The sequence below is a fragment of the Lissotriton vulgaris genome, chromosome 1_1, assembly GCF_964263255.1.
Source record: "Lissotriton vulgaris chromosome 1_1, aLisVul1.2, whole genome shotgun sequence".
Classification (NCBI taxonomy): domain Eukaryota; kingdom Metazoa; phylum Chordata; class Amphibia; order Caudata; family Salamandridae; genus Lissotriton; species Lissotriton vulgaris.
In genome coordinates, this window is record NC_141685.1 from 1,755,821,445 (window position 1) to 1,755,847,214 (window position 25,770).

The 25,770-nt window shown below is 48.4% G+C and overlaps 1 protein-coding gene across 1 annotated transcript in view; it reads right to left on the reverse strand.

The window, feature by feature from the left end:
- Positions 1-25,770, reverse strand: part of RXYLT1 (ribitol xylosyltransferase 1) — a 140,400-nt gene that overhangs the window by 55,463 nt on the left and 59,167 nt on the right. The window contains exon 3 of the mRNA XM_086919058.1: positions 11,517-11,619. Coding sequence (XP_086775184.1) covers positions 11,517-11,619 — 103 coding nt within the window. The remainder of the gene's footprint in view (positions 1-11,516; positions 11,620-25,770) is intronic.

Below are 25,770 nucleotides of genomic sequence, written 5' to 3' on the forward strand. Positions count from 1 at the left end.
CTCGCCACTCTGCACTCGCCACTCGCCACTCTGCACTCGCCACTCTGCACTCGCCACTCTGCACTCTGCACTCGCCACTCTGCACTCGCCACTCGCCACTCGCCACTCTGCACTCGCCACTCTGCACTCTGCACTCACCACTCACCACTCGCCACTCGCCACTCTGCATTTGCCACTCTGCACTCACCACTCTGCACTCACCACTCGCCACTCTGCACTCGCCACTCTGCACTCGCCACTCTGCACTCGCCACTCTGCACTCGCCACTCTGCACTCGCCACTCTGCACTCGCCACTCTGCACTCGCCACTCTGCACTCGCCACTCTGCACTCGCCACTCTGCACTCACCACTCGCCACTCTGCACTCGCCACTCTGCACTCGCCACTCTGCACTCGCCACTCTGCACTCGCCACTCTGCACTCGCCACTCTGCACTCGCCACTCTGCACTCGCCACTCTGCACTCGCCACTCTGCACTCGCCACTCTGCACTCGCCACTCTGCACTCACCACTCTGCACTCACCACTCTGCACTCACCACTCTGCACTCTGCACTCACCACTCTGCACTCACCACTCTGCACTCCCCACTCTGCACTCACCACTCTGCACTCACCACTCTGCACTCACCACTCACCACTCTGCACTCACCACTCTGCACTCACCACTCACCACTCTGCACTCACCACTCTGCACTCACCACTCTGCACTCACCACTCTGCACTCACCACTCTGCACTCACCACTCTGCACTCACCACTCTGCACTCACCACTCTGCACTCTGCACTCACCACTCTGCACTCACCACTCTGCACTCACCACTCTGCACTCACCACTCTGCACTCACCACTCTGCACTCACCACTCACCACTCTGCACTCACCACTCACCACTCTGCACTCACCACTCTGCACTCACCACTCACCACTCTGCACTCACCACTCTGCACTCACCACTCTGCACTCACCACTCTGCACTCACCACTCTGCACTCACCACTCTGCACTCACCACTCTGCACTCACCACTCTGCACTCACCACTCACCACTCTGCACTCTGCACTCACCACTCTGCACTCACCACTCTGCACTCACCACTCACCACTCTGCACTCACCACTCTGCACTGTTCGACAAACAGGAATCCACTTAACTTTCCATTTTTGAGCATGTGCAATATAAAAGCAACGTAAAATGCTTAATAAAAGTAGGTACTCCGACACGAAGGCCAAGGCAGTGAGAGGTCACTGTCTTTATGTGAGCTGCAACAGAGCTCCCTATCAGCGAAACCAGGCCACTTGGAAGGTATTTGAGCCTACTTGCTAACATAGCGGAGCACAGAACTCTTCAGAGATTTGTGAGGGATATATTATGCAACAAACATTTAAAGCATCATTAAAGTTAGCATAACTTGAAGGTCAAAACACGTTTGTAAGAAACAGTAAAAATATGTATTTTCTGAATAATACGCAAGGATTACAAAATATGCACTGGTAAAGCCAATAGATCTGTCATTTTGTTAGGGTACGTTTTTGGAAATAGTTGGGCAGTTGTATGTATGTTTGCCCCCAGAGAATTAGGATGAAAATCCAAAGATGAAGTGGCCCGCATCGCTATTGTTTAGGCACGTATCGCGGCCGCCCCGGAAGTCAGGCACGGTCGCCAGTGACGGGGGCGGGGCCACGTTCAGACCGGAAATGAAGAGGAGGCAGGCGGAGTCGTTGCGTCTCGCGGCCCGGGGCTCCTGTGAGCGGTGTAGAGCCCCGGGGCCGCGCCAGCAGGAGGTTGGGCGCCGCGTGCTGAGGTAAGGTAAGTTCCTAAAGGCTGGAGCGGGATTGGTGCACGTGTGTGTATGCTCGTGTGTATGCTCGTGTGTGTGTATGTATGTATGTGTGCGACGGTGACGGCGGGGGGGGGAGGGGGGCCTCGGTGCACTTGTGTGTGTGCGCGCGTGTGTGTATGAGTCAGGGGTGGTGTCTCTGTATGTATGTATGTGCGTGCGTGCATGGGCGCGTGTGTGTGTGTATGCGCATGCGTGTGTGGTGCTTGCGCTTCCCAGGAGACAGCGCCTGGCCACAGCGCGCGTTCCAGTTACAAATCGCCTGGAAGGATGCGCGTGGCCAGGACTGTCTCCTGGGACTGCTACTCGCTGACATAAGATCTCGGCGGAGACGCGCTTACGCGCGTCTTTTAGCCGAGACCTAAAAAGCTAGATGACCAGAATAGAGAGATCAATGAGTACAAGGACTACCTGACCCAGTCCAAATTCAAAAAATTCGAAAAAGATCTCAAAAATTTTTCCTATGCTAAAGTTTACCCATACTCGGAGGAGAACTATACCCCGCCTATCAAGGATACCAATGTGTCCAACTCCTCAGGTGACGATAGCTCCGTCTCCAGTGATTCCAGCAGCGGATCACAAAAACGGGGAGGAAGAGGACGAAGAGGTCAACGTTGGCCTAACCACTGGCAAGGAGGACAACCAAACCAATTCTATGGTTTTCCACCGAACTTAGGCCACATGCAGAATCCCTACTATGGTTTCCCCAACATGTACCCCCCAGGACCGATGCCGCTCTTTGCAGGCAACCAGGGCCCACATTTTCCTTTTTTAGGACGGGGCCACAGGACACGGGGACGCAGAAGACCAAACCAACACAACAACGCACAGATTCATTGGGCAGAAGAAGAAAATCCTGTCAGTTCCAACACACGCCAGAAGACAAAAGAAGCAACACCAGGACCGAGCAAATAGCAAACCCCACGGCCCAACCGTCACTGGTGTTCAACCTATCCAGTACCCCATTATCCACAAAGGAACAGTCAGTCTTGGAAAGGGGACTGTCTTTCGTGCCAACCACCAGACTTGACAAATTCAAGTTACATGCTGAACTAGCACAATTTTTCAGAAAGCTGAAATTAAAGTCTTTTTTTGAGAAACCAACCCCCGATACTGCACAAACTGGCAACAACCCAAATACCACGGGTCTTAGAGTCAAATCTACCTTCGTCCCACCACCCTCCACCATCCCTGCAGAGATTACAACATTTGAACAGGCAGTATACCATGACATTGAGAATCTCAATCCAACCAAACAATTCAACAACCTATCATGGGAGGACAGACAAACCATACAACGCCTTCAAAACAACCCCACGCTAATAATAAAACCAGCAGACAAAGGGGGAGGCATCGTCCTCCTTGACAAAACAGACTATGACACGGAGTGCCGCAGACTACTCAGCGACAACAGGAATTACCGCAGGCTTGAACAAGATCCAACAGAGCAGTTGCGAACCACTATTCACACACTTGTCAAGAGGGCTGCAGACGCGGAACACATCTCCAAACAGGAGGCCGAATACCTTTGCCCTGAACATACTAGAACGCCATACTTCTACACGGTACCCAAAGTACATAAAGGGGTGACCCCACCCCCTGGCAGACCGATTGTATCGGGCATTAACTCTGTACTAGAACCACTCTCTAGATACTGTGACTTCTTTCTGAATCCTCTGGTACAAAAGACTCCCACCTACATAAAGGATACCAAACATCTGCTGCAGGTAATTACCAACATTTCCTTTGACCCCGACACCCAATTATTGGTAGGGCTTGATGTGGAAAGCCTGTACACCAGTCTCCCACAAGATGCCACTCTACAGGTACTGCATGACATCCTGGAAGAATTTCCCTGGCCTTACCACACCCCAAGGAGCTTCGTACTGGCCTGTGCAACTCTTGCCCTCAAAGAAAATTATTTTGAGTACGACGGCACCTTTTACCTACAAACAAACGGAACATCCATGGGCAGTGTTTTCGCGCCGAGTGTGGCTGGATTATATGTACATCATTTCGAAAGCACCAATATCGCTGTAGAATCCAACCCGTTCAGACATCATATCCTGAAATGGCACAGGTATATTGATGATATACTGGTCATCTGGCAGGGTTCACAGCACGAGCTGGATAGCTTTTTAAACTGGCTTAACAGTAGAGACCCATACTTAAACTTCACTAGCACAGCCAGTAACCACCAACTTCCTTTCCTAGACCTGGAAATTACAGCCAAAGATGGAACCCTCGCCGCCACCACCACTTATTACAAAGCCACAGCGAGGAACTCATTGCTTCACTACACCAGTTTCCACCCTCGCCCTCTCAAAGAAAACTTACCATTTGGCCAGTTTCTTCGGATTAGAAGAAACTGCACGAATGCGAGTGATTATAAATCACAATCAGCAGACCTAGCCACTAAACTAGGAAACCGCGGTTATCCAAAGGCCATCATTAAGAAAACACAGAAAAGGGCCAGAAACCAAAACCGTGAAGCACTGCTTGAAGACATCACCAAAGAAGATGAGGAACAACCAACTACCTGTGTCACCACTTACAATACTGCCTCCAATGAGGTTGCAAAAATAATCAAGAAACATTGGAGAATCATCAATTCAGGTCAGAGGAACTGGGAAACACCCAGGTTCACTTACAAGAGGTGCCACAACCTGCGAGACCAACTAGTCAGCACCCGACCGAAACCACCACAAAAACCACCAGAGAACACAATACTCAATGCATGGGGCCTGCCCAGGGTAACAGGACACTACCCCTGCAACGACTGCAGTGTGTGCCATCTCACATCTCACACCAAAACTTTGAACCTCGAACCCAACAAAATCTGGTCCCAAAGGAGCCACACCAATTGTAACTCACGGAATGTGATTTACTTACTTACATGCACGAGTGGCCTCAGATATGTGGGGATGACTACACGCAAAGTCAGAACCAGGATAACTGAGCATCGTAGCACCATGCGATGCAAGAAGAACATCAGTAAGTTGACTAACCATTTCATCACCCACTACCACACACCCAATGACTTTACCTGGACAGTCATTGAGCAAATCCCTGAAAGCCCCATCAATAATGACAAGAAACTACTCAGCAAAGAGCAGAGATGGATATACCGTCTCTCTACTGCTACACATGGTCTGAACAATGCCATCCCCTGGAACTCTTTGACCAACCTGTGAGTCCAGAGCTGTACTACCTGTCCCTTGTTAATTGAATAACCCCCTGAGCCTCTTAGTTCTACATGTTGGGTCGCCTTGCCCATAAGGTTTATCATGAACTGTGTCCCCTAGGCACCATCAGCCTTCACGATAATGTCCGGCTTCCCCCCTTTATACCATTTGTCTGGGTAGTGGGTAACTTCTGCCCTTTAGCGCAATTACCCCAATTAGACCACCCACCAGCACCACGTGTGCTTTACCCCTAGGGCCCATGCACAGGAGCCAGCACGTGCACGAACAACTGAAGCACCAATCACTTGTGCCCAGTAGCCTAACACGTGTAAAAATAACAGATGCGCTAAACACCAGCGCATACCGATAGGATCCCATAGGTAGCGCTCCAATTACACGCATGCGCGGCAGACCTAATCCACCGCGCATGCCCCGGTTGAGTCAACCGCACCGCGCATGTGCATACATCGCCCACTACACCGCGCACCAACGCGAAGCAACCGGCACTCACCTGAGCGCGATCATGACTCGGCAAACTCGAGTCTTTCCACCATTCCTTCCATCCTCCAGGTGCCCTCGCTCAACCAATCAGCCACAGTATATAAACCGGCAGCACAGGCCATTACTTACCGGTTCTGCGAAGGAGGCACAACAGGTCCAAAGCCGGCGCTGGCCAGAAATCCTGTGAGTATGCTGAACTACCACCTCTACTATGGGTAAGCGCCACCACTCTTTTCTCCCTACAGGTCTCCTAACCCCAGTGGTCCTACCTTTGTCTTTCACATAGGGTCAACCCCTTGCCACTTCAATAACCTTGAAGAGAAAACAACTTAAAATTAGCGTAAGAAATAGCCCTTACGCCTCATTTTTTCACCTTTCTCACCACTGTTGTAAATATCGTTTTTTTAATAAAACCACTTCACTAACGAAGTTCTAGTGCGATCTTTCACCATAATGGTACCACCAGTACCATTACACTTGAGCCGCTTATAGCCTGCACCCCACCGCTATTAAGCCGGCTGTCATAACTTTTGATCAATATCTCCTAGTGACTCTTTTTCCTATGTATGTTTTGTCCTTGTCCTTTTTGTTATATGTACAGGTGATCTTGAGAAGGGAATCCCCCCTCTCACAGTTAGATACACTTTAGGGCGTGTAGACACATAGCCTGCACTACACACCCACTAGTTTTAATTACACACACCCCTTTTTATCAGTCATGAAGAAAGCCAGCATATTGATAAGGCACTGGCTGAAACATGTTGACACTCTAAAGGACGTGGGAGGTCGTAACTCGCCTCTAACGTCCCACAGCCTTATTTTTAACCACTGACGGAGGCCCAGATAATAAAGCGTCTTTACCCTCCGGGTACTGGGACCCCCGCCAAGCCGTTTTAAACTCACAATCTTATCATCCTTCACCGCACACACAGTGACATACCTGCTCCGCTGTAATCAGGCGTCGTAGCACACCCGGGACACGCTAGGTGTCACTGGGTGGGCCCGATGATGAAGCATGCCACCAACTAGGTTGGTGGGTGAGGGCTTTCTAAAGACACCCAGCAGGTGCCACCACCAATTGACAAAACTAAACTGAGTCACAATGATCTTTATAATATAAATATCATACCAACCCCACTCTTAGCTAGTCTCTTTTTGATTAATTGACATATAAACCGGGGATCTGGACTAGCTATCTGGTCCTCTCTCTCCCTCTTGATACACGGACTAGCTCAGCTCGTCATTAGGCACAGTTGAGCTGCCCTCATGACGAGCTGAATTTGCAAACAAAACAGGTGATGGACAGAATGTGGATCAATGTCACACATTCACCCCAGTCCAAGGATCTGGGCCCAAATCCATCGTTTTTTGCACTCTACACCACCCTGGGTTAGACAATGGCGATATGCAAATCAGCTCTGACCCTGTGCCCCATGGGAACAGTCCAGTCCGAACTACAAAAGCCATGTCCTTCCCAGAACGGAATCAAGCATCCGAGGACCGGACCGGTTTCGAGGTAACACCTTTCATCAGCCCGGCTAGCTTGACTCCAGTGGTGTGGAGTGCCTGGGACCCACGTCTGAGCATCCCCAGCGCACTTATGGCGGAATTTGCAAACAAAACAGGTGATGGACAGAATGTGGATCAATGTCACACATTCACCCCAGTCCAAGGATCTGGGCCCAAATCCATCGTTTTTTTGCACTCCACACCACCCTTGGTTAGACAATGGCGATATGCAAATCAGCTCTGACCCTGTGCCCCATGGGAACAGTCCAGTCCGAACTACAAAAGCCATGTCCTTCCCAGAACGGAATCAAGCATCCGAGGACCGGACCGGTTTCGAGGTAACACCTCTCATCAGCCCGGCTAGCTTGACTCCAGTGGTGTGGAGTGCCTGGGACCCACGTCTGAGCATCCCCTGCGCACTTATGGCGGAATTTGCAAACAAAACAGGTGATGGACAGAATGTGGATCAATGTCACACATTCACCCCAGTCCAAGGATCTGGGCCCAAATCCATCGTTTTTTTGCACACCACCCTGGGTTAGACAATGGCGATATGCAAATCAGCTCTGACCCTGTGCCCCATGGGAACAGTCCAGTCCGAACTACAAAAGCCATGTCCTTCCCAGAACGGAATCAAGCATCCGAGGACCGGACCGGTTTCGAGGTAACACCTCTCATCAGCCCGGCTAGCTTGACTCCAGTGGTGTGGAGTGCCTGGGACCCACGTCTGAGCATCCCCAGCGCACTTATGGCGGAATTTGCAAACAAAACAGGTGATGGACAGAATGTGGATCAATGTCACACATTCACCCCAGTCTAAGGATCTGGGCCCAAATCCATCGTTTTTTTGCACTCCACACCACCCTGGGTTAGACAATGGCGATATGCAAATCAGCTCTGACCCTGTGCCCCATGGGAACAGTCCAGTCCGAACTACCGAAGCCATGTCCTTCCCAGAACGGAATCAAGCATCCGAGGACCGGACCGGTTTCGAGGTAACACCTCTCATCAGCCCGGCTAGCTTGACTCCAGTGGTGTGGAGTGCCTGGGACCCACGTCGGAGCATCCCCAGCGCACTTATGGCGGAATTTGCAAACAAAAACAGGTGATGGACAGAATGTGGATCAATGTCACACATTCACCCCAGTCCAAGGATCTGGGCCCAAATCCATCGTTTTTTTGCACTCCACACCACCCTGGGTTAGACAATGGCGATATGCAAATCAGCTCTGACCCTGTGCCCCATGGGAACAGTCCAGTCCGAACTACAAAAGCCATGTCCTTCCCAGAACGGAATCAAGCATCCGAGGACCGGACCGGTTTCGAGGTAACACCTCTCATCAGCCCGGCTAGCTTGACTCCAGTGGTGTGGAGTGCCTGGGACCAACGTCTGAGCCTCCCCAGCGCACTTATGGCGGAATTTGCAAACAAAACAGGTGATGGACAGAATGTGGATCAATGTCACACATTCACCCCAGTCCAAGGATCTGGGCCCAAATCCATCGTTTTTTTGCACTCCACACCACCCTGGGTTAGACAATGGCGATATGCAAATCAGCTCTGACCCTGTGCCCCATGGGAACAGTCCAGTCCGAACTACAAAAGCCATGTCCTTCCCAGAACGGAATCAAGCATCCGAGGACCGGACCGGTTTCGAGGTAACACCTCTCATCAGCCCGGCTAGCTTGACTCCAGTGGTGTGGAGTGCCTGGGACCCACGTCTGAGCATCCCCAACGTCACAGCCGTTGGAACGTTCGCACGCTGGGATAATTTCCCCGCTGTGCTGAACTCTCGAAAATGGGTGTGGCTGTGACGAGCTCAGCTCGTCATTAGGGCAGCTCCGCTATGCCTCACAACGAGCCGAGCTTGTCACCAGCACAGCGGCACCGTGCGCGGTGGCCCCCCTCCCCCGCCGCACAGTGGGGGGAAAACAACCCGCAGCGAAGGGGTTAAGGTATTGTCTAAGATCAGACTTAAAAGTATGTGAACTGGTGATAATGAGGGAAGTGTCTGTGTCTGTGTCTGTGTGTGTCTGTCTGTCTGTCTGTCTGTCTGTCTGTCTGTCTGATAGAGATGTGTCCAAAAGGAACACAATATTCTGCAACTCTTTTGTTAGCCTTTTACTTTCAGGTAAATACAAATAATACTTATAAAACATAATGCACACACTGTAAATGAAAAATAAATGCAAGGGAAAATAATCAGTGGCAAATGCACTCCTTTACATTATGAAAGATCAGTTGTTTAATGTGATCACTGCAGATGTCTTGGTGTATAACCTGAATCACAATTAGGAGGGCCAGTGGATATTTATGGACCTGCAGGTGTTGCCTACCAAATTTAACAATACGAAACACAAAATAAACACATTGGTCTTCAAACAAAAGCCATATGCCAAAATGTATCCCCACACATCTTGGATTTAATCTTATGTTTAGTAAAAGAGACCTGGAAGAAACACTTAGGACAGCGAGGGTCCCGGCAATGCCTATGTTGTCACAAAGTTGTTACCCAGTAGATCAAGGTGTCGGCTCTTCTCTTGTACACTATCACACAGAGCATTCATAGCGCCATCAAATTATAGGTATTTTATACATCTCCATGGTCACATCAAAAATTTAGAAACGCGCTCCTTCATGGTGTAAAGGGCACAATTTACACCTCGTTCATGAATGGTGGCTTCATCCAGGAAAAGTGAACATTTCATCTACAGTTAAGACATTCAAAAGATGTACCACACTTGCATTCCAGTTGGTGGCATGCATACATATATGCCACCCCAGACTGGCTCTCTCGGTTATCTTAATCTTCCATGAGATGGGAACCCAGGCTACTGCTTGCTTCGGACATGTCAAAAGACAAAGGGTTCAATTAACAAAATATGTTTCCACATTTAAATTTACTAACATGTGAATTTAATGTTAATTTGCAAAGCATGAGACCAATGTAAACACTTGCAATCTACCCAAGTAATCATGCGTAAGCTATGTAGTCGTGTTTTGAACAAAATTTAAAGCACTGAATGTTGCCATGGGTGTTTAAGATGAGCAGTCACTGGAAATTCAATGAAAATGTTTCAGACCCTTGCTCAATCTGAATGTAGCAGTGTTTCTTCATACAATTAATAAAAAAATCTTCATACTTTCAGCACATCTAAATTATATGGCAAACCCTCAGGTGTGACTACCTCATGAAGTCTGTCCAAGTGCACCAGGTACCCTAGTTTCACAGAGTTTGAGTAGAAAGAATTCACACATTATTTTAAAGTGAAATACAAAGAATGAATTCAGAGACCTTTGAAATTACCCACTCTAGACCGAAGTAAACCAGGGTACAATACACGAGGAGGTGACTACTCGAGCATATGGCAGGAACAGACGTTAAGTGGATTCCTCAAATGCACTCACTTGCCCCCATTTTCAAAATCAGACAAACAACTGTTAAGTAAGAGGAGTTGGTTTAGTTTACAAATGTCGTAATTCACACCCGCCTTTGTGAATCGGACCGCTCTGTAGCATTGGTTTTTCAAAATCTTTTGTGCCTAAGATTTCAAGACTGAACAGTATGGCACGTATATTCAGTAAGCAATAAAAAGTGAGTCGTTTGCGCTTTATGCAGATCATCTGTTCACAGACAATTTCTGTTTTAACAATTTGGGCTTGTGGCAGTATTTTTTGGTTATGAGGGAACAACATTTTTTTTCTCCAAGTATTGGCTTCCTCTTACCTGCCCGTTTACTGATAAGCTCGGACCGTTCTCAAGAAACAATGGGGCGAAAACCTATCTACAACAAATCTGCTGCCTCAACTAAGGAGTTAACGAATGGCAGGACTTCCTTTCAAGTCAAACAAAAACTATCCATCATGAAGCAGCACAACGTTTAAACCTGTGGTTAAGCAGCTTCTCCTTTTTAGCAGTGTGTCACAGTATGCATTTAACTCTATATTTTAACTGTGAGATTCATTCTGTGCAGACTGTTTCCTCTATACCTTTTGCATAGTTCGTTCCTTAAGTAGAAGCTTGGCGCTGTGGTGAATTTTACGACAGTAACTGGAAACAACTTAAAAAGGTTCAGCCTCAAACCATACTACTTACTGCTAGGCACAACCTTACGTATTACACGGACCTAGAATTTGCTCTGGTGCACATGCTACAATAATATCTCTGTTTCTTTTCTGGTAGTCCTCTTTCGTGGTCAATGTTTGCATCTCTCATTCAGTCCTCAACGCCCTTCTTGGCGTGTTTTGTACGATGCAAAACTTTATGCACCAATTTGAATCTGAAAACGGGCACTTAACACGTTTGTGGGTTTCACACTAAAATTCCACACCATGAACATTTTTGAAACTTTTAGGAAAGAAAAAAAAAATCAACTGCGAGAAGCAAATTTTGACAGTAAATAAAGGTTACCACGCCCATTAAGTCTGATATTACACAAGACAACTGCTAATGTGATGAAAGGTACAAATGAAACCTAAAACTTTACCTAAATAATGTTTTTCCAAACTTAAAGTTTCCTTCTCTCCATTTGGCGACTTCATCGGCAGGTTCGAGGAATCCTTCTATAATGTGCTGCCAGAGGTAAAGTCCTGTTGAGAGAAGAATTCCATTTTGTTCTAAATCAGTGTACCCTTTTAAAGACACAGACAATTCAAGTCTCAAAATAACAATAATTAACACCTTACAGATGTAGGTTTCTTCACTGGCATAAGCAGGGCCCAGGTAGGACAAATTGGGAAAGGCTTCAAAAGACTCATGATCCAACCCCAGCTGTGCTCTCTCATCGGCACTTTGATTCAGCGGGATCAAAATGGCTTTATCCTGCATCACAACGCTTCTACACTGGGTAACTAAAATCAGACTGCACTTAAATTGGCAGAGGCACCCAACAGGGTTGCCCCCACACCCCCCCCGCCACTCCCTTCTTGTTTGCCCTGGTCATCAAGCCCTTTGTGATCTTGATATAAACAGAGGAGCGGAACTGAGGCATTCGGCTAAGGGTTCAATCAATCAGTCAGTCAGTATTTGTATAGCGCAACACTGTCACCCCTAGGGGTATCTGGGAACTGAATGTGCTGTATCTCCATCGAAGATCCAGGTCTTGAGTCGCTTTCTGAAATCCGCCAGAGCGTTCTGTTTGGAGGTGAAGGGTCAGGTTATTCCAGGTGATATAGGAGAAGAAGCGGCCCCGCTGCAGCTGCAATGGATGTGGCGGTTGTACGAGGGCAAGTGAGGGAGAGCGCAGGTGTCTTGCCGGCAAGTGGAAGTTCAGTCGATGGTTGATGTAGTAAGGTCCTTGGTTAGGTAGAGCCTTGCATGCGTGCGTGAGGATCTTGAACTGGCATCTCTTCTGGATGGTAGTCAGTAGAGGTCTCTGAGGTGAGGGGATGTGGGTCCTTTTGGGGAAGTCCAGGATGAGTTAGGCTTTGGTGCTCTGTATGGTTTGGAGTCTTTTGAGGAGCTGGGTGGAAATTCTGGCGTAGAGGACATTGTCATAGTTGAGGCGGCTGGAGAGGAGGGCCTGTGTGAGGGTTTTTCTGGTGTTGATTGAAATCTATCTGAAGATTCTGAAGATTCTGCAGAGTATGCGGAGAGTGTGGAAGCAGGAGGCGGTGACTGTGTTTACTTGTCGTTTCATGGTTAGTTTGTTTTCGGGGATGATGCAGAGGTTGGTGCATGGACTGCCGGTGTGGGTGTTGGTCTGAGTACTGCTGACCACCAGAGATGGGGAGAACTGCATCTCATGGTTTGCGGATTATATGCTGTAGTTCATTGGGGACACAGAGGTGCATGTGCCTTAGGGAGCCTGAGAGCTTCGGAGAGATATCAGGAGTAAGATCTAGTTGGGACAAAATATGTGCATTCCCAGTGCCACCCTCCTTGTCAGAGACCCGGTGGTTAGTGCTCAGCTTCCATAAGCACTGGGAACCAACGACCTTTAAATATATGGGCGTAAAGGTCTACCATATGGACCAAGATATTAGAGATATGGATACATACTGCACCAGTTCGCTGCATTTGTTGCGAACCGCAGGTACCTTCTGGCACACGCTATACCTGCACCTCATGGCCAGAGTGTCACTAACCAAAATGGCGTTACTCCCTCAAGTCCTACCTTGACTCGCACATGTGGTTTAGGGTCACAAACACTCTTATGAGAGAACGAATATGGAATAGTGGAAGACACAGTATTTCACTCTGTCTCCTTCAGCGAATGCTTGGGGAGGGCGGGCTGGCCGTACCGGACCTAGCACTATATTAAACAACAGCGCAACTACAGTGGCTGGCTCAATGGCTGGGAGGTGAAAGGAGATGGCCCCCCTAGAGATGTTCAGAATGAGGGAGCAATGATGGCCCTGACACTGGGCGGGAAGATAAGTGCCCTTGACCCCAAAAAGATGCTCAAGATCACAATGAGGTGCTGGAGTGGGATAAGGCGCAGAACTGGGGACAGGCCTCTGTACATGCCGGCACTCCCACTGGTATGGTTCCCCACACCCAGAGGAAGTTGACTCTTGACCAGACTAATGGCTGAGTGGATGGAGGCCGGGATACTCACCATAGAGGACTGTTATATGAACTGCATGCAGTGTAGTTTTGAAGACCTGATGGCAGAGAAGAATTTACAGAGATTCCAGTGCCTAACATATGGAACCTTTACAGGCTCAATTCAGACTGTTTGGCGGGAGGGCCAGACACAACAGCAATCACATGACACTCTGCAAACATTCCTCACGTTTGGAACATCACAGCAGAAAACTGGTGTCCCGGCTCTATAAAACCATCCTTTCCATGTAAATGACGCCCATAGAAGTGGTCAAGATGTACTGGGAGGTGAACTGACGGTTGAGGAATGGACAGCGGTACTAAAACATACACGCAGCGTATTAAGAAACACTAGGTTTAAATACACACAGCTCAACTATTCACAAACCAACACCACACATCACATAGTTTAATTGTCGTTATGGGTACCACGGATAAGTCATGTCCCCGATGCTCCTTCACTGATGCAGGATTCTCACTCATAGTATGGGAATGCCTATTGGTAACGAATCACACAAGAACTGGAAAGGGTCACACACCGCCCACTCCTCAAAACAGTGGACATTTGCCTGTTAGGTCTCGATCATAGATCACCGGCTAACAAATTGAGCTCCAAATTCACTGACTTGAGACTAGCACTGGCTAAACAGGTGATTGCTATGCACTGGCAGTCATCTGATGGCCCCACCGTATGGCAGGTGGAAGGAAGAGTTCCTGAGATGGCCAACAGCCAAAGAGGCAGCTTTGCGAACGAAAGAAGAAAGGAGTCTTCAACGCCACCCAATAGCAGCTGACTGGGCTTCTCTTAGTGCTGATTTCCAAAGGTGAGAGAGGAAGTCATATGGACCACTGTCGCCAGAGGGAGCCGCCACACAGACCAGCTGATGACAAACAGCTTAGGACAGCACTCACTTGCGACAGGAACAGATGTATACTATATTCTAATTGAAAGGGGGAAGCTCGCTGGGCAAAAACTGTTCAAATGTTGGTTCCATTTTTTTTCTTATTGCTACACCTACCAATTTTCTACGACTCATACTAAGACACATGTATTATAAGTAATTTAGGCACTGAAGCCCTGCGCAGCAATTAAGATATTAACCTCATGAAAATGCATAACAACAGTCATGATAAATGCTTAAAAATCGGATCGATAAAAAGTTTTTTTTTTAAAGAGAATTAGCATAATTTCTTTTAAAGAGAATCAGGATTAGACTGACAGGCGAGTGGGGATGAAAGAGGTTGGTGTCAATGCACTGGGAGCTGAGCAGATACATTTGTGAAATATTTCAAAATAAGAGAGTTAAAAGCTGTTAACTATGACGCTAAAAGAGAGAAGAGGGCAACACCTAGTGTGTCGAAAAGGGGGAAGGGAGGTCTAGAACAGCAGCTATGAGTCACACGAAGCGAGACAGGTTAAGGTTTAGTTGAGCGAGTGGAGGATGATCAAAAGCAGAATGGGTGTAGGAAGAGAGTAGGGAGCTCCGGTGTAGAAATAAGGAGATGGAATCACATGATAAAGTAAAGTTTATGCAGAATGTAGGAGTCAATACATTGGTTGTAGAAAATGTTGGACAAGGGACTCCAAAGAGAAGTATATGTATGGTACAGAAACTGAGCAGATAACTGTGAAGACTACTTAGAATGTCGTAGTATTCTTGCTGGGGTTATGGAGAGTATGGAGGGTGTAGGAATCAAGAGGGTGCTGTGTAGGATTTATCAGCTTTAGGAATCAAGGGAATGGCTGTTAGAGACTAAAAAAAAAGTGAAGAAAGTAAACTAAGTTGGACATTTTTGTGTTAAACATTTTTATTGGGAGGTTAAGTTGTAGGTAAGCAAATGGCACAAAAGTCAAGGTCGACTGTATCTCACCCCCTCCCTAGGTCTTTTGAAGTAAACATCACTAGGGCTTTTTATAGTGCCTTCAACGTACTTCTATATCTGGAATAGAGGATCGTCTCTGCAGTGCTCACTCAAATTTGTTGTATTGTTTAGGACATCCTCTACTCATGCACAAAGCTGTTTGCTAACATACACCATTTCATACTGGACTGCCAGCGTAAAAGTGTCGTACCAGCATTTTTTTTTACTTATTTGACAAAGTCAGTTCAATTCAGTTCAATTAGTCTTTATTTCGAATAAAAAAATTCATAAAAGACAGCAAATATCTTTTTAAAAAACATTATCAGTATACAGCATTGTACATTGGATCCCCCAATACATAAAAGGTTGAGTACAGCAATACGTAAACATTAAAACTAATTAAAAAAAAGCGGTTTACAGTTTTTTTACACGGATAAGCCACAGCCAACCCAAAAATTTTGCAACACAAATCACTGATTTAGCAGTGCGTAAATCTCTCAATTTGAGCAGGGCTGCGTGGCTACCCCCACAGTTAAGTGTTTTACAGATTGGTTTCAACCATTTTAGTCTGGGCGATCGATAAGCAGGACATGCAAAGAATATGTGGCCCAGACTTTCTACCTGATCAGGACAAAAGGGGCATTTGTTGCTTGAGTTTATTGCCCACTTTGCAGTAAAAGACTTGATCGGCAGGGTTCCCAACCGAAACTGATGGTACAGCTTGCGATCAAGTGTTTTGCATATCAAGTCCCAATAACGTTCAAGAGATGGGGTTATCTTGTGTGTTAGAAACTGTCCCGTTAGGTTATTAACAGAGGAGAGGGAGACCAGTGCAGATTTTTTAACAGCCCAATAAAGCTCTTTGAATTCCACTTTCGATGGGAAGCTAGAACATTTGGGATGTAGCCATAGCTCTGGGAGGCCCATAGAATACAGTATTTGTTTAACCTCCCGTAGCCATGGAATTTTCTGGGCACCCCACAATGCTCTGACCTCACCTAATTCTTGGGCAAATAAGCTAAGTTCTTGGGTCGTCCAAAGGCGACGCCAAAGAGCAACAAGACGGTACTGTGCCATCTCATCCAACGGTCTACAACCTAAATCTAAAAGCAACGGTGTAATGGGGGAAGATTGGGGAAGTCCCACTAGGTTCCGGAGGAACCTGTTCTGAGCACTAGTAAGAGCCGACAAACCTTTATATCCCCAGATATCCGCACCATACAGGGTAGCCGCATTCACCTTGGCCTCGTATATTTTTAACGCAGGTGTAATGCGTTTTGTCATGGTTTTTTCTGTTCCTTTATCAGACATCCTGTAAGGCGAACAAATTTAAGGGTTAACACCTCCAGCTGGGGTTTCCATATAAGTTGATGGTCCAAAGTCACGCGATCGTAGCGCTTTACCGCCCACTGCTTTAATTCCCTCGCATTTGCTGGCATTGCCTGTTGCTGCCTGGTACTGCATTATTGCCTGACTCGCCTGATTACCACTGCCCATTCCAAAAGCGTCACTCCGACTGTGCCCCAATATCGTACTGCTTATCTTTGTTTACGTCTCCATTTTGTGTTGAGCCAGTCCCTACACCCCGCCCCGCCTCCCATGTGAGAACCCCTCCCACTGACTCCAAAGATCCGGCCCGTTTGGTGAAGCGCTGTGACCACCCTACCTTCCTCGGAAGCGGGCGTCGCTCCTAAGGCTCCCTGATCCTCCAGACTTACTGCATGCTCTCTGCTGCCTGGGATCTGCTGCCTGACATCGTAGCGCCATTCTGACCACTGCTGCCTGGTATCGTAGCACTACACTGCTGATTGCTGCCTGCGATCGTAGCGCTTTACCGCCCACTGCTTTAATTCCCTCGCATTTGCTCGCATTGCCTGTTGCTGCCTGGTACTGCATTATTGCCCGACTCGCCTGATTACCACTGCCCATTCCAAAAGCGTCACTCCGACTGTGCCCCAATATCGTACTGCTTATCTTTGTTTACGTCTCCATTTTGTGTTGAGCCAGTCCCTACACCCCGCCCCCGCCTCCCATGTGAGAACCCCTCGCTCCGCCCCCTCTTCTATCCACATATGTCTAATGTCTTCTCGCGCAGCGGAAACGCGCAGCGGTCTCGCCGAAGGTGCGCCAAAGGTAAGCCCGTCTACGCCCGTCCGCGCGTGGACCGCGCCCAGCCCCAGACCCCCTGTCCCTCTCGCCGCCCACCCCCCCCGCATTACCTACGATGCCGCCACCCTCCTAGCCCTTAACCCCGGCCGCGCCCCCACCTGCGTCCAAGCCGCTCCTGGACACACCCATGGACCTTTCTCCTGCTACTCCTGCAAATTCAGCAGCACCGACAACATCTCCGCTACGACCACTCCACAGATTCCCGACCCCAACCACCTACAATGCATCCTTCTCAACACCCGCTCGGTCCACAGGCACGCCATTGACCTTTGGAACCTACTAGACACCATCTCTCCTGACGTCGCCTTCCTAACGGAAACATGGATGAACGCTTCCTCCGCCCCTGACATCGCCATCGCTATCCCTGACGACTATAACATCACACGCAAGGACCGCACCGACCATACAGGAGGAGGAATCGCTATCGTCCATAAGAAATCCATCCGCATCTCTACCAGCTCCGACGCCAACCTCGCTAACTCCGAACACCTTCACTTCCAGATCCACATCGACCCCAAGACAACTCTTAGAGGCACCCTCCTCTACAGACCTCCAGGACCCCGCGCAAAATTCAGTGAAGACATCACGGACTTCATCACCCCACACGCGCTCCCCTCCAAAGACTACATCCTTCTGGGAGACCTCAACTTCCACCTTGAAAAGATCAACGACCGCAACACCGCCACCCTCTTAGACAACCTCGCCAACCTCGGACTTAAACAACTGGTCACTTCCCCCACCCACATCGCAGGTCACACACTCGACCCCATCCTCACCTCCAGCAATCATGTCTCCTTCAGCCACACCACGGATCTCCTCTGGACTGACCACAGCTGCGTTCACTTCACCTACAACAAGCCGAAACCCATCATCCACCTCCAACCAACTCTACAAAGAAACTGGAACAAAATCACCACGGATCAGATCTCCACATCGCTCCTTCGAACCTCCCCAGCCCTCTCTTCTAACGCCAACGAAGCCGCCTCCAACCTCACCCTTTGGTTATCCAACACCGCCGACACCTTAGCACCACTGAAAAAACGTCAACACAAACTTGGCAACAAGAAGGCCTCATGGTTCAACGATGATCTCAAGAAGTCCAAGAAACTGTGCCGCTCCCTTGAAAAGGCCTGGAAAAAAGACCCATCCACTAGCAACAAGGACGCCTTCAAAAGCGCCACCCGCACTCACCACCAACTGATCCGAAAAGCCAAGAAAACAGCATTCAAGGATCGACTTGACAACAACGCCCACAACAGCAAGGAACTTTTCAACATCGTCAAGGAATTTTCCAACCCCTCGGCCAACTCCAACGACATCACCCCCTCTCAAACCCTCTGCGACTCCCTAGCCTCTTTTTTCCACAACAAGATTGCTGACATCCACAACAGCTTTGACAACCAACCCGGAAGCCAACCCACCCTACCATCTGCTGACCATCTTCCCCCCGTAAACACCCTTAACGCCTGGAACCCAATCTCCACTGAGGACACCATCCGCCTGATGAATTCCATCCACTCTGGATCCCCCACAGACCCATGCCCTCACCACATCTTCAACAAAGCAGACTCCGTCATAGCTCCGCACCTCCGAGACGTCATCAACTGCTCCTTCAACTCCGCTACCTTCCCAGAAGACTGGAAACACGCTGAACTCACCGCCCTTCTGAAAAAACCCACAGCGGACCCCACCGAACTCAAAAACTACCGCCCCATCTCGCTTCTTCCATTCCCGGCCAAAGTCATCGAGAAAGCCGTCAACAACCAGCTCGCCGCCTTCCTCGAAGCCAACAAATCACTCGACCCCTCACAATCTGGCTTCCGAGCCAAACACAGCACTGAGACCGCCCTCATCGCAGCAACAGACGACATTCGAACTCTACTGGACAATGGAGACACAGTCGCCCTCATCCTCCTCGACCTCTCTGCAGCCTTCGACACAGTCTGCCACAGCACCCTTTTACAACGCCTCAGAAACATCGGAATCCAAGGAAAAGCACTGGAATGGATCACCTCGTTCCTCACCGGAAGAACCCAGAGAGTCCGCCTCCCACCATTCAAGTCCGAGGCCTCTGAAATCATCTGCGGCGTACCGCAAGGATCCTCACTCAGTCCCACCCTCTTCAACGTATACATGAGCCCCCTCGCGGCCATCGCACGCCAACACAACCTCAACATCATCTCTTACGCGGATGACACTCAACTGATCCTTTCTCTCACCAAGGACCCCAGCACCGCCAAAACTAACCTACACGAAGGAATGAAAGAAGTCGCCGAATGGATGAAACACAGCCGTCTGAAACTGAACTCAGACAAAACAGAAGTCCTCATCTTAGGTACATCCCCCTCTGCATGGGACGACTCCTGGTGGCCGGAAGCCCTCGGAAAAGCACCCATCCCGACAGACCACGCACGGAACCTTGGCGTCATCCTGGATTCTTCACTCTCAATGAACAGACAAGTCAGCGCCGTATCCTCTTCCTGCTTTAACATTCTTCGCATGCTCAGAAAAACATTTCGCTGGATCCCCTCCGAAACAAGGAAAACAGTCACCCACGCTCTAGTCACGAGCCGACTGGACTACGGAAACACCCTCTACGCAGGTACCACCGCTAAACTCCAGAAGAAACTACAACGAATCCAAAACGCCTCAGCCAGGCTCATATTAGACATCCCACGCAACGAACACATCTCTGGTCACCTTAAAGACCTCCACTGGCTACCCGTCAATAAGAGGATCACTTTCCGACTGCTTACCCACGCACACAAATCACTCTACGACATCGGACCAGATTGCCTCAACTCTCGACTGTCCTTCTGCACCCCCTCCCGCCAACTTCGCTCTTCCAGCCAAGCCTTCGCCACTGTACCTCGCATCAACAAGACCACCATGGGAGGCAGATCCTTTTCATACCTGGCTGCCAAAACATGGAACTCACTTCCCGCTTACCTTCGCCTCACCCAGAATCACCTAGCGTTCAGAAAGCAGCTTAAAACGTGGATATTTGACAAATAATCCTCCTCCCCTTCCTAAGCGCCTTGAAACCCTCTGGGTATGTAGTGCGCTATACAAATGTTATGACTTGACTTGACTTGACTGAGCAAATCTATTTAAGGCAGCCTGTAGGCCGCTTCTAGTCCTTGAGAGGAGCAGGGTGTCATCGGCGAATATTAACATGGGATACTTTGAACCCCCCAGGGTAGGAGCATCAGTGTGAGTGTCATTGAAAAATGCGACCACCCGGTTGATAAACAGGAGGAACAAGGTAGGGGCCAGCACACAGCCCTGCCGGACACCACGTTCGACAGGGAAGCTAGCGGTCACCTGGCCCTGTTTACCCCATCTTACGCGTGCAAAATTATCCTCATGAAGGCGCCTAACCAGGTCTAATAGTTCTGGAGGAAATTCCATGCTTCTCAGGGCATCCCAGAGTTTTGCCCTGGGAACCAGGTCAAATGCCGACCTAAGATCGACAAAAGCAGCGTAGATGACACCACCCCCCAAAAGAACCACCTTCCAGTACATCATGGTAAGACGAAACACCTGCTCAAGGGTACTGGTGCCTGATCTAAACCCTGCCTGCATGGGGGAGAGTATGTTGTTTTGCTCAATCCACCCCTGTATTCTAGCTAGGGCCATTCGTGATACCACTTTCTGTATGGTATCGATCAGGCTAATGGGGCGATAGTTTTTTGGTAGAGATCGATCCCCTTTCTTAAAGACCGGGATTATCTCAGCCCCTTTCCAGGACTGCGGTATCCTTTCCCCGGCTGCGATGGAGTTTGCTAAGATTGTGATGTAAGGGACCCACAAATCTGGGTTCAATTTAAAAAGGTCAGCTGGTACAGCATCGATGCCTGCTGCTTTCCCAGACTGAATGGAACCTAGTGCATGTTCAGTGTCTGAAATGCTAAAAGTAAGTCTGTCCCCATGCGAAGCTAATTTGGTCCCTGTTAAAGGCCCTTCAGCCGACTGGGGGGCATTCTGATTAATAAATTGGGCAGAAAAAAATTTCACCCATTCTGCTGCAGAAACATAGTTTTCAGGGGATAATGAATCCGAACCCCTGCCCCGCCTGACTATCTCCCAAAACTTAGTTTGGTTGGAAGACTCACATGCTTGAAGAAGATCAAGCCAATATGAGTCGTCCCAATCCCTTTTAGCTTCCCAGATAGTGCGTTTATAAACCTGTCTCGCTGCCCTAATGTCCGGGGTATTTCTAGATTTGACCGCAGCAATAAGGATGCCATGGGCTTCTCTACAATTTTTGTTGTACCAGCCTTTAGATTGCTTTGCCTTCTGTTTCCGGCATGGTCTGGTGAGAAGTTCCTTAATTGCCGCAAAGCATGCCTCATGAAGGTCAACGTTATTAACTTAGGCATGTCATTGGGGATGGTGCCATCATCTTATCTTTGGTATGTAGGGCCAATTCTTCTATCTGGCTGACAAGCTCTGGGTCAGCTATCACTCTTGACCATTTGACCCGTCTTCTGTTGTCACACAAGACGAGGTCAGATGTGATACAGTCTGATTCCACCTGGAGTGGCCCTAGCCCAGGAACCTTGAGTACAAGTGAGAGAGGATTATGATCACTCTCTGGCCTGGTATCTATAGTCATGTCAGTTACAGAGGCCCAAGATTCGATATTGATTAGTATATAGTCAATGCGGCTTGCGCAGGACCCATTGTCAAAGGTTGGCTTCCCCTCCTTATCAGATAAACTACGGCCATTCACTGCTCGGAGCCCCCATTCCAGGCAGAGCCCAAGCCAATTAAAAGCAGCCTCAGTTCCCCTGACGCCCTTGGTAATTGCTAGCGGGGGAATATTCCATGTGGAATCTTCTTCTAAGCCAATATCCTCAGCAAGGTTCAGGATAGGTTCAAATGAGCAGTTCAAGTCACCAGCCACTATAGTGAGCTGGTCGCTTTTGTGCTCATTTAGAAAGGCTTCCAGATCATTAAGGATCGGTTGTTTCTTACCACCCTGACATCCTCTAGCATAGATTTTAATAAGGATTATATCTTTACAGTTCTCCTTACTTAAGGATATACAAAGAAGATCAGGATTCATCCCCACTATTTCTCTTGCGTTGAATCCCAAGCTATTTTTTATCCATATGGTGAGACCACCCGAAGCCCTGCCCTTCATGCCCTGTATTGCCGGTTTATAGAAGTTTAGATAGCCTAGTCTAAACAATGGGGCAACTGACCAGGTTTCCTGGAAAAAAATGATGTCATGGGATGAGATGTAGTCTACCCAATCATCATTATCCAGGCGACCCCGTAAACCCGCTATATTCCAGGATGCTATTTTGATTTCGTTAGCAGGGGTACTAAGGCAAGGGGTTACAGACTGAGCTAAAATTCCTACCTCAGCCGGGAGGGGATTATGGGCATTGGCAAGTGTTGTTTGTTGATCTAATGGCAACGTTGGACAAGCCACACTAGAACCTTTCGTGGTGTACGTAATAGGGTCTGCCAGCTTCCTTTTTGTGTTCACCCCCCGAGTCAGTCAACCTCCTCTAGGCAACCGAACATATTAGACGTAGGAACACCCTGCCACCAGGCACTCTGGCTTGGTCCCCCATTCCTAAAACCCCTATTCCTGGACTTTTGAATTGTTGTCCAAGTCCCGCCCGTCCTATGCTGATTTCTAGGAGGGTAAAAAAAAGTGAGGGGTCTAACAACGACTGTATGGTCATCTTCGCAAGGGGCCCATGAACAGAGGTGCTGTGCAGTGTGGGGGTCAACAAAGGTCACCACTATGCAGTCGCCCATGATGGATTTGTGGCTCGGTCCGACCCATGGTACTCTTCGCACCATTAGTACCCGGCTTCTTTGGTGGCTTGGGAGCCGTCTGTTTGTATTGAGCCAGTGTATTACCTTGTTTTTAAGGGACCAGTGGTCCTCTTTTACTAGTGGATCGAGAGTAGGTACACCAGCTAATACAATGACATATGAACTAGCTTCCGATGGTAGATCAATATAGCCACCACGGAAGTTGGGTCTGCTAGATTCAAGAGGTGGCTGGGTATTGAGGGATGACTGATTGGGTTGCTGATCAGCTAAAGGCACAGGTTTAGGACGTGCAATATTCTGCTGGGAATGTGAGTCAGCCCCAGCACGAGAGGCAGTGTGCTTAGGTTTGGGTGGCGCTGAGGGCTCTTTCGGAGGGCAAGCCCTAAGATTTGGGATGGAAATTATGTTATTCCCTATTTTCGTGCGAGGTTTAGGTACAGGTTTGGGTCCCAGAGAAGGAGCAACAGGTGCATCTGCTTCTAAAGGTTGTGAAGGTAAAACCTCCCCCTGTGAAAATCTAGCTTCCATCTGCTTGAGACTAAGACTGGCCAGTGTAACGATTGTCCTGTCCATCTCAAGCAGATGGTTTTCCATTCTGGAGAGTTTAAGTTCCAAGGGGGCAAGTAACTTCTTGAGTGTATCCCAAACAGTTTGTACAAATTCCTCATCACCCCTCTTATCCCCCTCAACCCCACTCAATCTTCCCTCCCTTGACCCATCTTTACTCGAGCCAAGAAGAGATTCCACCTGTTGAACTGTGGTAAATATTTGATTTACCGTCCTAATTTCTATGCAGGTAAGTACTTTAACAAAAATAACTCAATCGGAAAGAAAGAGGCAGAGTCCGTGGTGTTAGAGTTCTTAGGGGTTTTATTCCTTAAAAAGGAATGGTCATGGTACCAGATCGGATATTGTGTTCCTGCCACCACTGGGGTGCAGGAAGGGATAGAGCAATATTTTATTGACAATACATAGCTTATATACTTAAATCATATAATAGAAACCAATACAGTAGGCGTAACAGCTGAGAGAAGCAAGATAAGAGCACACACGTGGTAGTGATACGTAATTAGAAGGCGTGAACTAGGCGTGAACATAGAGGCGTGTGCTAGAAACGTCATATGTGAGTGTCACGAGTAGGTGGGTACAAAGCAGAATTTGGCAATGTCAGCAGAAATCTGAGGCCTGGATGCGCGCGCAGCTGCATGACGTGTGATTGACGTGAAACTGGAGGGTGCAGGGGACTTGACATTTACACTAGCGGAAAGAGACAGAAGTCTGGCATGTCAGATCAACTCGTACCTCTATCATATCTATCATATCTGGTATCTGATGTTTAGGAACCATATTATCTAGAAGGAAAAGGTCTCTGGGGCAGAAGCTATTCTATACTAACTGTGAGTGCGTGTATAAGCGTCTAAGTGTCTGCATGAGATGCGAGGGGGCATGGGCCTACCATGGTAACAGAGGCTATGAATTACTTGCACGGAGACAGTGAGGCCGGGCCCTTTGCTCTGCAGCTGGGGGGATGTTTACTTAAACTAGTAGGTAGGAATGCATTTTCGAGGAGCGGAACAGATAATTCGAAGGTTGAATTCAGTCTTGGCAGGCAGCAGGCTGAGCTAAGCGCCGTTAGCCGCACAGGAAGTAAGGCAGAGGTCACGGGTACAGAGACAGCCCAGGCTGAGGCGTTCAGATTTAGAAGGCAGGAAAAGGCTCGATGGCAGAATTCGGGGCCTACTTCGCCAGAGCTGAAAAACGTGTAAAGTACACCACAAAAAGACGTTGGCATAGCATACTTAGGAACGGAATATTCAACCCATTCAGGGTGGGTCTGAAAGAGGACATGTTAACGTTGGACGCAAATGTATTTGCGTCTTCATAGCTGGCACAGGAGGGAAGTTACATGCACTTTAAGCTGGTACATGGAGACGGTGGGGTACACGTTAGGGAACATTACTTGACCATAAAATTTATATTTCCTCATTCCCTCCTTGTTTCCTACGGACCCTTCATGATATATCGATCCTCATGAATCGATCAGTCTGTTCTTGTAACATCATTTGCTCTTCTTTCTTCTTTTCGCGTTTTGAGTGAAAACTGGAATGTGCAATGCACGATGTGGACCACAAATCGCTGGCCCACACTGTAGGCACAGGCAGCAACTGAATACTATGACAAGGGCAATGCCTAGGAAGGATAGGATCTTCCATCCCCAAGCGGTCAACGTTGTCCAGAACCAACCGGACCAAGTCCAGGTGCCTGGATTCTGATGTATCAAACTTGCAATTTTATGAAGACGTGTAATAGCTTGGTATACCGTTGGCGCGTTTTCTGGAATGAAAACACAGCAACTTGACCCG